This window comes from Acanthaster planci, linkage group LG06 (genome assembly GCF_054643075.1).
Source record: "Acanthaster planci isolate LZ-2023a linkage group LG06, COTS_SCS, whole genome shotgun sequence".
Taxonomy (NCBI): Eukaryota; Metazoa; Echinodermata; class Asteroidea; order Valvatida; family Acanthasteridae; genus Acanthaster; species Acanthaster planci.
In genome coordinates, this window is record NC_141782.1 from 4,294,115 (window position 1) to 4,308,317 (window position 14,203).

Sequence of the window (14,203 nt, forward strand, 5' to 3'; positions counted from 1 at the left end):
CAGTGATGCATTTTCATTTCAAAACGGGAGCTTACTGACATCTCGGAGTTACAAATGGTATTCAAAACACAGGAATGACGTACAGATTCGTCTCGTTAACGTTTGTTTAATGTCCACGGCATCAATGACAGTCAATAAAACAATGTACAAACAAGACCCAAAAGTAAATTACAATAAACACTTCGATACATCTCAATATACGTCATCATTACGTTACGTTTTCCATGGAGGAAAAAAAATAGTCGCTGCTACATTCCGTTAGTTTCTTAAATACATCTTAAACGTGTTCTGGTTTTGCAGTTTGTCAAATTCTTAACTGATTAAAAATATGAACATGTCTCCGTTACGACACTTACCACAGGGCCATATATACGGCAGTCGGACACAACTGGAAAATTTACAAGTAGTCAGCAACAAACCTTTTTATACAAGACATAATTCCAACATAAACCCTTACATCGGTCACACTGGCCCAGAATCCATAAATCTCTCTAAATTCTAGTCCCTATCCGACCCTTGGAACACTTTCGATAAAACGTATATCCAACGGAAACCTCACATTATCAACCCAAAACTTTTGACGAACAAGTATCAGCTGAAGAGTTTCACAAGCGGATTTTTCTATTGATTTGTTTAACTATTGACAGAACTAATACCTATTCCCCCAACCCCCCCTCCCACTTTGATTCAATGATAAGCCTGCAATACATAAGATCCTAATAACTTGCCATTTATAGCTGCATGGACGAACATTGTACCTGCCAATCTCGAAGTTTTGATGTCAAACCATCAGACCGCGTCATTACAGGGGTGCATATTACATAGCGTCATGTAAGTTTCAGTGCTAGTCTGACTGAGACATTTGTTTCTGATAACCTTTCACTCACATTTTTGTCTTAGTGGCGTGGATGTCCCTAAAAGACCCAAATGAATTTTACTAGGGAACCTATTTTATTCGACCTTATATATGTACCCCTTTCTCATTAAATTGAGCTCTTTTTTAACCATTTAAAATCTCCCATGCAATTCCTGACATACGAGAGCTCTATTGCTGTAATGAGATTTCTGGGAGAAATATATTTTCTGGAACTTTATGTTCAAATTGCGAATTGAAAATTTTCACTGAAAATATTGTAAGAAAACTTTCCTCACTGTCCAACTGTCAAGTACTAGTACTGAAAAACCCAAACACGAATCACTGACGAAAAGAAAATTTCAGAAGGAAAGATATCCAACATTCTGGCAAATTCTAGTGCAGACGTAGCTGTAACATTGAGGTTTCTTCTTAAAATGACATCACACCACTCCTGCGCTAATAAATGTGCAAATTCGCAGAAAAATCAAAACATCACCACGATACCCTTTTGAATAAAATGGCGGAATGAGAATTGAAAATAAGGTTAAATGGGCACAAACGTGCACATGCACCGACAGCTCCAGCATTAAAATTACAACGCATGGGCCCGCTCATTTGATGCAGAATAAGAAGACTGACATTCATCATAAAGATTTAGAATAGATGAAACGGCCATTACGGTTGCTCATCAACAATTTCAACCTTTCAATAACTATAAAAAGTGGCTAGTCAGTTCATGTGAATCAGTGGTTGATGAAAATGACTGTTCAATTCCAAACATTATTTTCAATTAAAAATCTACGAGTCGTCAATATATAACCGTGTGTGTAGCTCTACATGCAGGTGCATTTAAGTGTATTTTGCGAATTCAACCTTTACTACAACGACTGTACCAATAATAGCACCTTTATTTATGTAAACGATATGTCATCAACAATATTTAACAAAAAGGCATTATCTGGATCACTTAAAATTCCACTTTCAGCTGTTCTAATCAGCGATGCACAAAATTTTAGGAAATTATTAACGTCGAGCTCTCCTATTCGTAACCTTGACTGTATTTTGGTGATGACTGAAGACAAACTGTGTGTCGATTTGAAGCCACTTTTAGGTTTTCGAAGCTTTTCCATAGACAACATCGGACAAAAGTGTTTATCTTATAATTATTTCTGTGTAGGTTTCCCTTTCCATAAACGTCCTCAATTTGTGGAACTTGTTTAGTTTGAAGCTTTATTCGTATTCCTTGTAATGAATAGCAAACACTTACACGTGGGCGATTGATGATGGTTGATTATCCACTCACAGACTAATGTGCATTGTCATATCGGTAATTACCGAAGGCACATGAAATACCTGTCATTCGGCGAAAATGCAGTTATGAAATCTTGCCATTTTTTAAATCGTATTTCGCGTATCTAAGTGATTCACAGAGACAGAAAAGTAGCATATTTTAACGGAGGACAAATTCATTTTAACGGTTAATGTTAGGCCTTTCTACTGCATACGCGGTAGTTTTAAGATTTTAATAACTAAAGTACGCATTACGTCAGTTGACCTGTTATACGTTTACGTTGAAAGTCTGATCATGTCAATATCATTACGAAATTGATGCAACTATAACATTCATGGGCCAATTATATAGCAAACGGAATAGCAGCATTCTTTATACTGTAATAAGGTGAAAAAGTAAAAATCTGTAAAGATGTATTCAATAATCCATGAAAAACTACCCTTTGCTGCAAAAACACGTAGCAGCAAATAGTCACCATTTACGGTAACAATTTTGACTTTAATATTTACACAGTCTTAAAACTTCAACGTTTTCCTCTTTTTTCCCCATTTTATAACTATAAAGTTCGCTCATACACAACGCAACAGGAATGGTCACCGTGACGTTTACATGGTTTCTGCTAATTGGGTTGTTCGTTATCACTGTCGGTCATTATCGTTTCACTTTCTTTCATCAAGTTTGTTTCATGAAATCCCACAAAAATATCAAAATTGCACACTGTTTAAACATATATTGAACGGCACAGTTTGTCACCTAACGCCCAGCTATCTCCCTATCTAGCAATAGCTTGCCAGTTATACGTGGAACCACTTACGCCACGTCTATATCTATTTATCAAGCGTCCTCATATTGCGTCACTGCTATTTTTTTCGTGAACACGAAATAGCCAAGGACAGTAGCATTGCTAGTCTATTCTACATGTACTTTTGTGTTTCACCTCGGAGGTTTTGAGAGTTATTGTGAATGAGAAAAACCTGAAAAAAATTCATATATCAAGTAGACCAATTAATTGTTTTGCCCTGAAAGATCATGTACTGCAATATTCAATCGGTATGACTAGAATTTAGAAGATAAACATACGTGTTGTTAGACAAAATGTCTGTTCCTTTGACGATGTTTTCCATAAACTTTATTGAAATAAACAGATCGGGTGGGCTCAAAATTACAGCAGTACAGTGTGATATCTTTCACCACTCTACCTCTAAACTTACCACTGTCTTCCGCTGATGAAGACAGCTGCATGGTAAATTTTTGATCTTTGTTTCGAACCCCTCATAATTCGCATTGTATAACACGTTACAGGGCACAAGACTTGTGTTTGATTTCGTAATTTTTTTTCCTACATCTAAAATTCATTAGAAGGTACGTATACTGTCAGAGCAGTCTCGACCACAGCAGCATTATCTCAACCAACTCTTGCCCCGCCCCACGATGGTTGGCTAGTCACAGCCAGAACTGTGAAACCAAAATGTCTGACAAGCGTATATCTAGCCACATTACTACAGCATGCAGAACCAGAGGTGACAACGGCAAGTGTTACTGCCCACATGGGCAGTGCATCAACAGGCAGGATGAATAATTCAGCTCGTAGCTTTACAGCCAATCGAAATACCTGTTCAGCTTGATTTGGATCATTGAAAGAGGTTTGTAGTCAATAGTTTAACCTTATCATGACCAGGTTTGGGGGCCTTGGCTTTCTCTCAGACGTTGATGTATATGCTGTGACTTGTAACATAATGTCATTTGAATTTATTCCTATAGGCCTACTTGCGTATACTCAGTTTGTCCAAACATTTGAATTGCTTTCCTAAAAACTGCCCAAACAGAGAGAAATATGTTGCTATATTATGCAAATATATTTAGGCACATGTAGCTAAACGTGTTTTTACCTGTTGGCAAATGCCATAGTAACCACTGATACAAAAGAATAAACAGTGCTCCAGTATAAGTCATGGAGAGTCCTCAAGATTGTTAGTATCTTTTGATACAGCATACGCACGCCCTGGTCCTGATAGGTTACTCTTACGGTTTATTCACGGCCCGGAGTAAAACTAACATTTGTTTATTAAGTCACTTCTTTTAAAGCATCTAATGGAAAGGCTTATGTTGATCCTGTCTTTACGATACGCTTCGATTTATTAATTCAAGGTGAGGCTTTAACGTGTACGTGTTGTCTACACAAAGCCTAATGCATCAAATAATGATTCAAGGTAAGCTGTCTACTGCTGTCTTGTAAAATGTTTGCTTAACCTGGTAACTTTTTGTTTGATACACTCTTCACCGTACTCAAACCAAATTTCCAAACGCAGATGTTGCTGATACGACCCCGTAAAAATGGAATCAGTGTCGGCGCCATACTTTTACCTTCGCACAGAGAATGGTAGGCCTGAGATGTACATGTACAGTCGATCCACATACATGTACATGTACATGACTTCCACATACTTCTCACAGCGACGATATGACCGCCATGTTTACACATTATTCTGCTACTATAGTGCCAGTGCAGTATATATGACGCCACCTACATGTACATGAACTGCCGATCCCAAGCAAATTAACATATAATGCACAGCTCGACAAACCAAGCCTCTCATTGAATAAGATACGCCTGAGTTGGAGAAATCATACCTTGGAAGAGTTGGGTATACATGTATTGCCATCTTTATGGCAGTGCGTGCTTACTGGTGATAGACATTGCTCAAATCTGCCAGGCCTCAGACAGTGAGAATTATGCTTCCACGAGATAGCAAAGGATGACAAGATTTCTTTGTGCATTATCTCATACTGACGGACCACCCATATGATCCTATTAATGTAAATTGTTTTGTATATCTTCCCGGTGGTTCTCAGAGACGAAAGGCAGTTATGTACGTCAACATTACGTCATTAGTCAGCTGATTTACAACTGTGTTACACACTTTGGCTTTTTGGCTGTGATATTTCAAAATATATACTTTCTCATAATGCAGTTTCTTAGTCTTGTAATACTGTCAAAGATTTTAAGTCTCTCTGTCGCAGTGAAACCCCAATTGCTATTGATGGCGAAGTGCATTAAAGAGATAAACAACAGATGGCACAGAACATAACAACACCCCAGCAAGCCAACATACAGTTTGGAATATCATGACCAAGCTACTCCTGAGAGAGGTGAGCAGGCTAGCTTGGTTGCATTGTGTGAACACTACACAACACTATCACATGCCAAAGAGTGAACAAAATGACCATGGTTTCTGCTGCAATAGGCATTACTGGAACTGAGGGTATTCACTACGTTAACATAATGTCAGTCACAACACAGATCACATTTCAATAAAACTGTTTCGTGTAGATAGTCAGATTTGTTATTCCGAAGGCGGGAAAACGAGTATAAAGATATGTCTGGCGTTCAAAATCTCCCAGCGTCACTGTTGGTTGACAACATTGTCCTTCTCTGTTGACGAGCGTGAATTTGATAATGCTGTAAACAAGGATGGTAGAAATATACCATCGGGATATACTTACTCTCAAGATTCAAAGACTCCCGGTTTTGATGACTGCTGATCTCGACCAAATCTCCTTTGCGAAATCATCGCGTATTATCGAACTCAACCGCCGCCACTCAGCAGTTTTAAAATTTCCCGCCCTGTTGACGGCACAGATGCAGCTTCCTGACGATTCGTATCGGCACAAAGGCTTGATCTTCAAATATGGGACCAGACGAGATACTCTCGAGGCCCAATTTTTCTATATACATTGTTTGCAAACAGATACCAATGGACTAGTTCGCTTCAATACAAGCCACATCCTCTCAAGTTGTTTGCAATGATGGTGTCTGTGACGGCGTCGAACACAAATTGGATATTTGTAGTGTCTGTAGCACACGTCATGTGTGTGTATATTTCCTTGTTGTTGCTCTTGTTCAGGGCTTCAAATTGTGACTGGATGTACATCACGGCAGCTGAATACTCATTCTCACCTGTTGAAACGATACATATGGCATCATTATGGTTTAAATAACTGGTCAACAATTACGGTCATCATTTTACGCATACCAGTAGCTCATTTGAAGTTTAAGTTGAAAAGATCTCCTTATGAATGTGGAAACTGCTCACGTTTGCTTAATCATCAGGCAAGTTCAAACGCATTGAAAATAAGGAAGTCTATGAGAGATTTCGATAGGCATCTAGGGGTTCGATTCAAATTGTCGGATTTTATACAATAACAGTATCTTCTGGCTGCTGAAGTGTGTAATATAACTACAGATTTTGAAGATACGAGAAAAAAAGACATACTGTAAACCGCAGCTACCTTACTCCTGTTGATGTCGTTAATTGCCTCATTGAGAAGTTTTTGCGTGTACTCTTTCCAGTAGCCTACATTGTGTATTTTTCTACAGCGATAATCTAAAATATGGCCCAAATTCCTAATTTACATGAATCTGGGAAGAGAAAGTATCCTCTTGCATTTCACCCTCCGATTATGCTTCCTTGATCGTTCATCAGCTTAGGCTCGACAGTAGGCCTAACCGTGAATTGGATCTGTTTCTGGACGCCTCAAAATGGGTTAATTAAAAACACAAGAGAAAGACGAATGACCTTCAACTTCACTTTCCTGCCAAAATAAACACGCTCGACAACCACCTGCAATCCGGACTCTAGCCCGAAGTGATCTTTCTTTTGAAATTATTGACATTATGAGATAACAAACACAAACAGCCCTTTATTATCAAATCCCTACCGTCATACTCCTCAAAACAGATTGTTAGAGGAGATTTCTCAATCTTGGCTTCGAAGAGGTCTTTCTTATTGAGGAAGAGGATGATGGAGGTGTCGGTGAACCACTTGTTGTTGCAGATTGAGTCGAACAGTTTAAGGCTTTCATGCATCCGATTCTGCAAGGGAAAACATCACATCCAGAACTGAAAAAAGACAACATGTGTAAAGATAGTGGACCACCAGTACAGCTATCTTACAATGCAACTACTTGAAAGTGACTGTTTTCTGCTGATAAAACTGGCTGTATGGTAAATCGTAGCTCTATTTAAAATATCCCACAAATTACGTTGTCATTACATATCACACGTTACAGGGTACAAGACTTGTGTTCAACTATGTAAATTGTTTCCTACTTTTAATGTCGTTGGTGCAGGACCACGCATACAGCTCTCTTACAGTGCAACTGCTCGAAAACAAACTCGTTGGTGACATTTACAAGCTCTCCGTTCATAGATCCAATTAGCCGAGTTATTCCCTTCCCTTCCTTTTCAATGCTTGTCATAATTATCATTTGTAATCACAGAATCCAGAATAAGTGTCTTCAACAGTGAAACACTTTTCTACTAAAACGAATCAAGTCTCACCGTTGTGTCATCTTCTAACAGCCGTTGGTCGTATCCACTAAGTGCTACACAGAAGATGATTGCAGTGACGTCTTCAAAACAATGTATCCACTTCTTTCGTTCCGACCTTTGACCTCCTACGTCAAATAGTCTGTACAAAGATAATTAAACCCGCAAGTAAATTGCGGAGATTCATGGGATTTGCGGAATCATACCACATGTCACGGTTGCTAGTTAAGAAAACGACATGTATTCAGTGGTACGTGGCCTTGCCTCCCATGAGTGACGTTCCCCAGCGCAGGAAAGTGATAAAACTGAGTGCTGTTTGGATACACAATTTAGACTTCTTCTTCTGGCCATCATACACGAGCAAGATGTTCTTTGTTTTTCTTAGTAGAATCATTCAGTTGAAAATTGTACACGTTACATTTAAATATCCCATGTTTTAAGAGACATCCTTGGAATTGCGGCCAACGATAAACGCAAAAGAATGGTCTGTGCCAAGGGAACGACGACGACCAGTGAGGGTGTTCGAAGAGCCGGTTTAACATGTGAAAGCTGTCACAACGTTTAGCTGCGAATGGGTTTAGTCCCCTCTCCGCCCTTTTCTTTTGAGTTGACCTTTATTTGGGTGGGTACGTTATGGTGAGTAATATAACTTCAGGTCCGTATAATAGAGCGTTCAACACATTGAGTGGATTTCCACAGGCCCAAAAACGTGTTGAATATTTTGACCAGTTAATATGAATCAAATCAAAGGATTGTGAATATATGTATGTGAAACAATTACGTGTGGGGTGTCTGTGTCATTTTCTTGTGCTTAGCTTTCGGGATTGGATGTTGTTTTGGGGGGGTGGCAGATGTGGATTGTCATTGTTATTTTCATTTTCATTTTGGGTTGCGATTTTGATTTGGGTGGTAATTGTGGCTGTATCATTGGATTGATCCTGGGAGAATCAGGGCAGTGGCCGCCAAATGGGGCCATTTTGATTTTGTTTTTATATATGATTAGAGACCCTTAATTTAGCCTCACCCCCTTACAAAAATCATGAAAGTTTCCATGGGGAAATTTCAAACGTTTGCCCCTCTGAAAAAAATGGAAGACTTTGTTCCCTACAGTACAACATTTGGTTCTGAATTCACCCTTGTATCCACATCATAGGAAATGCACTGATGAAGTTCTAGCCGTCGCAAAATAGCTTGAAGAAACGAGAAATAACATAACATATAACGATGTGACCCAATGCGTTGATCAACCAGTCGAATAAAAAAAAATGAAACTATAAAATAAAAAAAATCAATAACGAAATTAGCTATGGTATCTAAGTGTTGCTTGTAAAGTGACGAGACCCTAAATAAAATGGCAGTAAAACTCCGTCGCATGAACGCCAATTACCAGCTCCCTTGCATTTGAATACCTTGGGAAAATGCGGATAATTGAAATGCTGCTGAAACTCCAAACTGCGTAGTCACACACGCACAAAAATAATGTATTCTCGCTCGCAGACGACAATCTCCGGAGAAAATGGCGCCTAATGAGATTGGCACGCCGATGGCAGGCCGTTCGATCCGTAGAGCTCCATGCATGCGCGTGGGCAGCCTGGCTGCGTCATTAGTATCAAGACTACCAAGCACTGACCTCACTATTAATAATAAGAATACTAATAATAATGTCAGCTAACCAGCATACACGGCCTGTTGAAGTGTAGCTGTCCCCTTGCTCCAGGTGGTGTAATGTATGGAATTGACCAAAGCCTTGTGCGCTTTGCTACGCACGGGGATGTATAGTGCACTTTCCAATAATGAAACAATAACGACGATCCTTGACTGCGCCAGGAAAAAATGCAAAGACACTACCATACAGTATTTCAAACCGTAAAGCAAAACTGGCGAGACAACTGTGTCCAATGGCCAATAAAAAGAACAACGATATCAGTATGTTCGATTTGTCGGGCGTTTGGGAGTACGGGATGACTCAGAATGTATTATGTATGAAGTTATATTTCTTGTTTTGGGCAAAATTCCTGGAAATGTTGAAATTCGAACTCGTATTTGTCAATCTTGATGGACTTCAGTACATAACAGGCTAGAAATTTCTGCAAGTCTCTATGTAGAACGTTGCAGTTACAAGTGCATCAAGTTCGCAAGACCTCTCAAGCATACATGTATTTCCTTCTTCTAAGAGCTACACCAAATGTCGCGTAAAAAACTGGCTGCTATAAATTGATGGCAAAAATGCAACTTAAATTGATCTTGGGTAAAAAATGGAAGAGGTAATGAATGCCACATCGAAAAAACAGATATCGATCCGGATTTTGTGCTCAAAATGATCAGTTTGATCGTGGAGCAGGTGGATGCGTCTTCATACCCCCACACAGTAAATAGGAAATCCATAACAGTACAAAGTGATGGTTCACCGTGCATAGAAAGCACAATGAACAGTTCAACCTATGTCGTAACATGAACAAAGCAGTTTTCAAAATGGATTTAATCATCTGGCAGGAACCAACCAGACCCACAGAAGTCAACTCAATTTTGTATGACGAGCTGGTCAGGGTAAATATGAGATCCGATCACAAAGAAATTCAAGTAAGAGTGCATCAATGGGATGATAAGGTACGCCGTGGATGATTGGATACTTCATGGGTAAACCGAGGCGGCTAAAGGTGATGACCGAGGGTGTAAAACTGGAAATGTTGACCAGAGCACTCAGGTCAGTCGTACGAAGCCGCGTGCAGTAGACCTAACTGCAAAGCTCCACCAATGTTGCTACAACTGGGCCGTGTACAATACACACTAACATCGAAGCATATCCAACGTAAGCATACCCATGCAGGATAAGGCGGGTTGTTCCATATTCAAACTGACCGCAGTGTTCGCTGCTGTTTGGTATTGTATAATAAACTGGTGCCTCAGCAGGCCCCTTTACTACTATTTGTATTGGCGACCAAAAAAATGCAGAAATATCACTCTTTAATAGTTAGTGTCAGACTTTATCTCAAAATGTATACATTTGCTCCATAACTTTTACAAGAGGCCTGTTAGTATTTTTATTACGTATTCGGTAGTACAGTGTTATCTGGTCATGTGACAGTGATACCTGTCCCAGATTTTTTCAATACTTTCTCATTGTTCTGAGGGCCAGTCATATTGTGGTTAAACCTGAGGGCCAGTCATATTATGGCTAAACCCGAGGGCCAGTCATATTGTGGTTGAACCGGAGGGCCAGTCATATTCTGGTTAAACCCAAGGGCCGGTCATATTATGGTTAAACCTGAGGACCAGTCATATTGTGGTTGAACCTGAGGGCCAGTCATATTATGGTTAAACCTAAGGGCCAGTCATATTATGGTTAAACCTGAGGGCCAGTCATATTGTGGTTGAACCGGAGGGCCAGTCATATTCTGGTTAAACCCAAGGGCCGGTCATATTATGGTTACACCTGAGGACCAGTCATATTGTGGTTGAACCTGAGGGCCAGTCATATTATGGTTAAACCTAAGGGCCAGTCATATTATGGTTAAACCTGAGGGCCAGTCATATTGTGGTTGAACTGGAGGGCCAGTCATATTCTGGTTAAGCCCGAGGGCCAGTCATATTATGGTTAAACCCGAGGGCCAGTCATATTATGGTCAAACCCGAGGGCCAGTCATATTGTGGTTGAACCGGAGGGCCAGTCATATTACGGTTAAACCCGAGGGCCAGTCATATTATGGTCAAACCCGAGGGCCAGTCATATTGTGGTTGAACCGGAGGGCCAGTCATATTATGGTTAAACCCGAGGGCCTGTCATATTCTGATTAAACCCGAGGGCCAGCCATATTATGGTTAAACCTGAGGACCAGTCATATTATGGTTAAACCCGAGGGCCGGTCATATTATGGTTAAACCCGTCAATGGCAGATAAAAATTCGACTGTAACTGGAAAGACTACATCCTATTGAGACAGCACTTCAAACATACACCTTTAAAAGAAACCGAGTGTTATAGTCCCTCCAGTGTATTACTAACCTTTGCTTTCCCTATGGCGGTACACTTTTTCGAACGTTTTGTGAGAAGAAAAAGTTTATAAGGTAGGCTTGTTTAGGATAGTTGTCACAGAATCGCAAAATCTGCAGACTGAAACAATCATCTAATAGGATGCCACTCGCATAATTTATGTTTTCCCCAATCATCTATTACAAGCTTCAGACATTTATACATGTACATCTTCCACGAGATATTCTTTTGCCAAATTGGAAATGTTAATGGTTAATTGCTGTCTACTCTGAAAAACTCTTTACCAGAGCCGAAACCAAATCAAAGGTTAATGATTGATGTCTGAATTTGGATAATGAGTGTTTCCTGATAACAGTTTCCGAGGACTGAGAGAGACGAAACTAACGCGACCTTCAGGCTGGGCTATTTCCATCGTCACAGAAATACGCATAAAGACTGTAAAACACGGTGTGAGAGACTTCAAATGAATTAAGCTGTCACCAGTTCATTGTCCCTGATAAATACATGTATTGGCTTTGTGTTAATGTTTTGGTCGTATGCCCTTCATTAATTCTTTCTAATAATTTTTGCTGGTGCTGTAGCGTGCGCATCTAATTGTCATGGGGGGAGGGAACTATACAGATATTAACCTCCGCTAATTGCTAAATGATGAAAAGTTGTTGACACCCTAAAATTGTAATCGCAGAGTCTGGTCTTCATCTTCGTTTTGGTCCTTCTGTCTCTCTCCATGAGCCTCCGAGAGCCTCAAATTCCTGAAACTGCCAAACACTTTGGCCAATTTCAACTTAACTTGACCATATGGACAACTGATTGATATGTTGTGCACACTGATTGGGGCCAATGGTCACCTAGCGGTCAGCACCGGTCATTTTTTGTTGAAATTTTTAAAATGCTTCTCCCACATGTCTTCATCAAATGAAAACTAAAACTAACTCCGTCGCAATTTAACGCAAGGTCACACACAATGACCACAAGCAGTTATTTAATTCCTTAAAAAAACACAGCTTCCTCTGCCGCATTTGCCGCCAATTTTAGCCACATTTGGCTAAGTGCTACCTCACATTTGGCCCAAAGGTCACACAATTGTCAAAAGGTGTCATTTCTGGAATATGGACAAACTGGCTGTGTCCCACTTTTGTCGTCGATTTCAATAAATTTTGGTCAGCTACCGGTACAGGTCTCTTGCAGATTTCTTATGCTAGGGCAAAGGTCATCTATAATTGCAGCATATGTAGTTTTTTTTCTGGGAAATGACAAAATGGCTTCGTTTTCTCACTTTTTCTTACTAGGTCATTTCAGCCAAACTGTTTCAGTTATGGGCCTCCTGTAAGTTTTATGGGAACCATTTGCAGATTTGAGGCAATAGTTTCCCAGTGGTCAGAATGGTCATTTTGATGCAAACGTTGGCTATATGCTTTTTTCCCAGGCTTTTCAAATAGTGAATTCAGCTACAAGAGGTCAGTTACAGCCCTCTTAATTAAGAGCATCTGGTCATGTATTTGCAAAGTAAGGTCAAAGGTCAGCCTAATGGTAAAAAGCAGTCATTTTCCGACGAACATCCTAAATGGGTCATTTCTCAAGTGCTGTGAACTGACTGGGGCAACAACAGTTAAATTAGGACTGTCGATTATACGCAATGTTGTAGACAAAGTGTTCACCAAATGGTCAGCAATAATTGTGTGGTACACCGGCTTCGCGAAGCACCAACATGATCCTCTTTGTATTTCAGCACACTAATGGCATACAAGGGATTGGAAGTACTTCTGCCTTTGCATTGGAAGATGAAGTAACTGTAAAAGTAGCGACAAATTGCTCCTCGTCAGTAACAGCTGATACCAAGTCTCCAAATAGACAACTGAGACTTTTCATGAACAAAATGTAAAGCATCCAATCAAGCAGCAATGGGTTTAATGAAAGATTGACATTAAACAGATGAAATAAGCAGGGTCTGTTTGTCATGCTGTGAGGATTGAATAATGACTGCTCCATTTGGTTCTGTGGAGTTTTCTGATGACTATTTATCAGTTTGGACCTTCCCTAAAAAACCATTTTTCCTACTTGGAGTCATCTTACCTACCTGAAATGTAAATTTTTGAATGTGAAGTGGGTTTCTACTATTCCTGTTGTCTTGACTCGTGTCCGTAGGATGTCTTGTTCGTTAGGCAGGTAGTCGTCGGATCCGATGCGGTCCAAACTATCTAAGAAGCTAGGACGGAAAGCAGGGAAACAGACAAATTTAAATGTCAGAAATACCCTTTCTTAAATGACTCACTGTAACATAAAACCACGTTTTTGTATTATTGTCATTTTTATAGTCATTGCATTTCATTGGGCAATAACTTGATTGTTTAAAACTCAATTTGGCCTGGTTTGCATAATTTCTGTCCCACTGCCCTATCTTTATTATTGATCTTGTTAGTATGTAATCAATGCAACCAAGTGTAACTCTGGCATCCTTTTCTAAACAAGTAAATCTGTAACGTATGGTATCTTTGGGGTAAGGGGTATTAATGTGTCAACAAACTTAACATCAAAAAAGGCAAACATATGGCAACCTCTCACTGTTGCAGACTTTAAATTACACAGGGTTGACAAAGACTTCCATGGGCCTTTTTTTTGGTGGGAGTGGTAGAGTATTATGAAAGGGGCACGATGTTGACGCCTCGGAGTGCCAACTTAAGACAACCACTCAAAACGGCTAGGACTTGTGTTATGTTGTCAAAAGGTATCTTTTATT

The 14,203-nt window shown here is 39.8% G+C and overlaps 1 protein-coding gene across 1 annotated transcript in view; it reads right to left on the reverse strand.

Annotated features, from left to right (window-relative positions):
• Window positions 1-75: 75 nt before the first annotated feature.
• The window catches only part of gnao1 (G protein subunit alpha o1), a 29,097-nt gene continuing 14,969 nt past the window's right edge, over window positions 76-14,203 (reverse strand). Inside the window, exons 5-8 of the mRNA XM_022253013.2 lie at window positions 13,544-13,672; window positions 7,489-7,618; window positions 6,867-7,020; window positions 76-6,105 (exon numbers count right to left, since the gene is read on the reverse strand). Coding sequence (XP_022108705.1) covers window positions 5,918-6,105; window positions 6,867-7,020; window positions 7,489-7,618; window positions 13,544-13,672 — 601 coding nt within the window. The 3' untranslated portion in view covers window positions 76-5,917. The remainder of the gene's footprint in view (window positions 6,106-6,866; window positions 7,021-7,488; window positions 7,619-13,543; window positions 13,673-14,203) is intronic.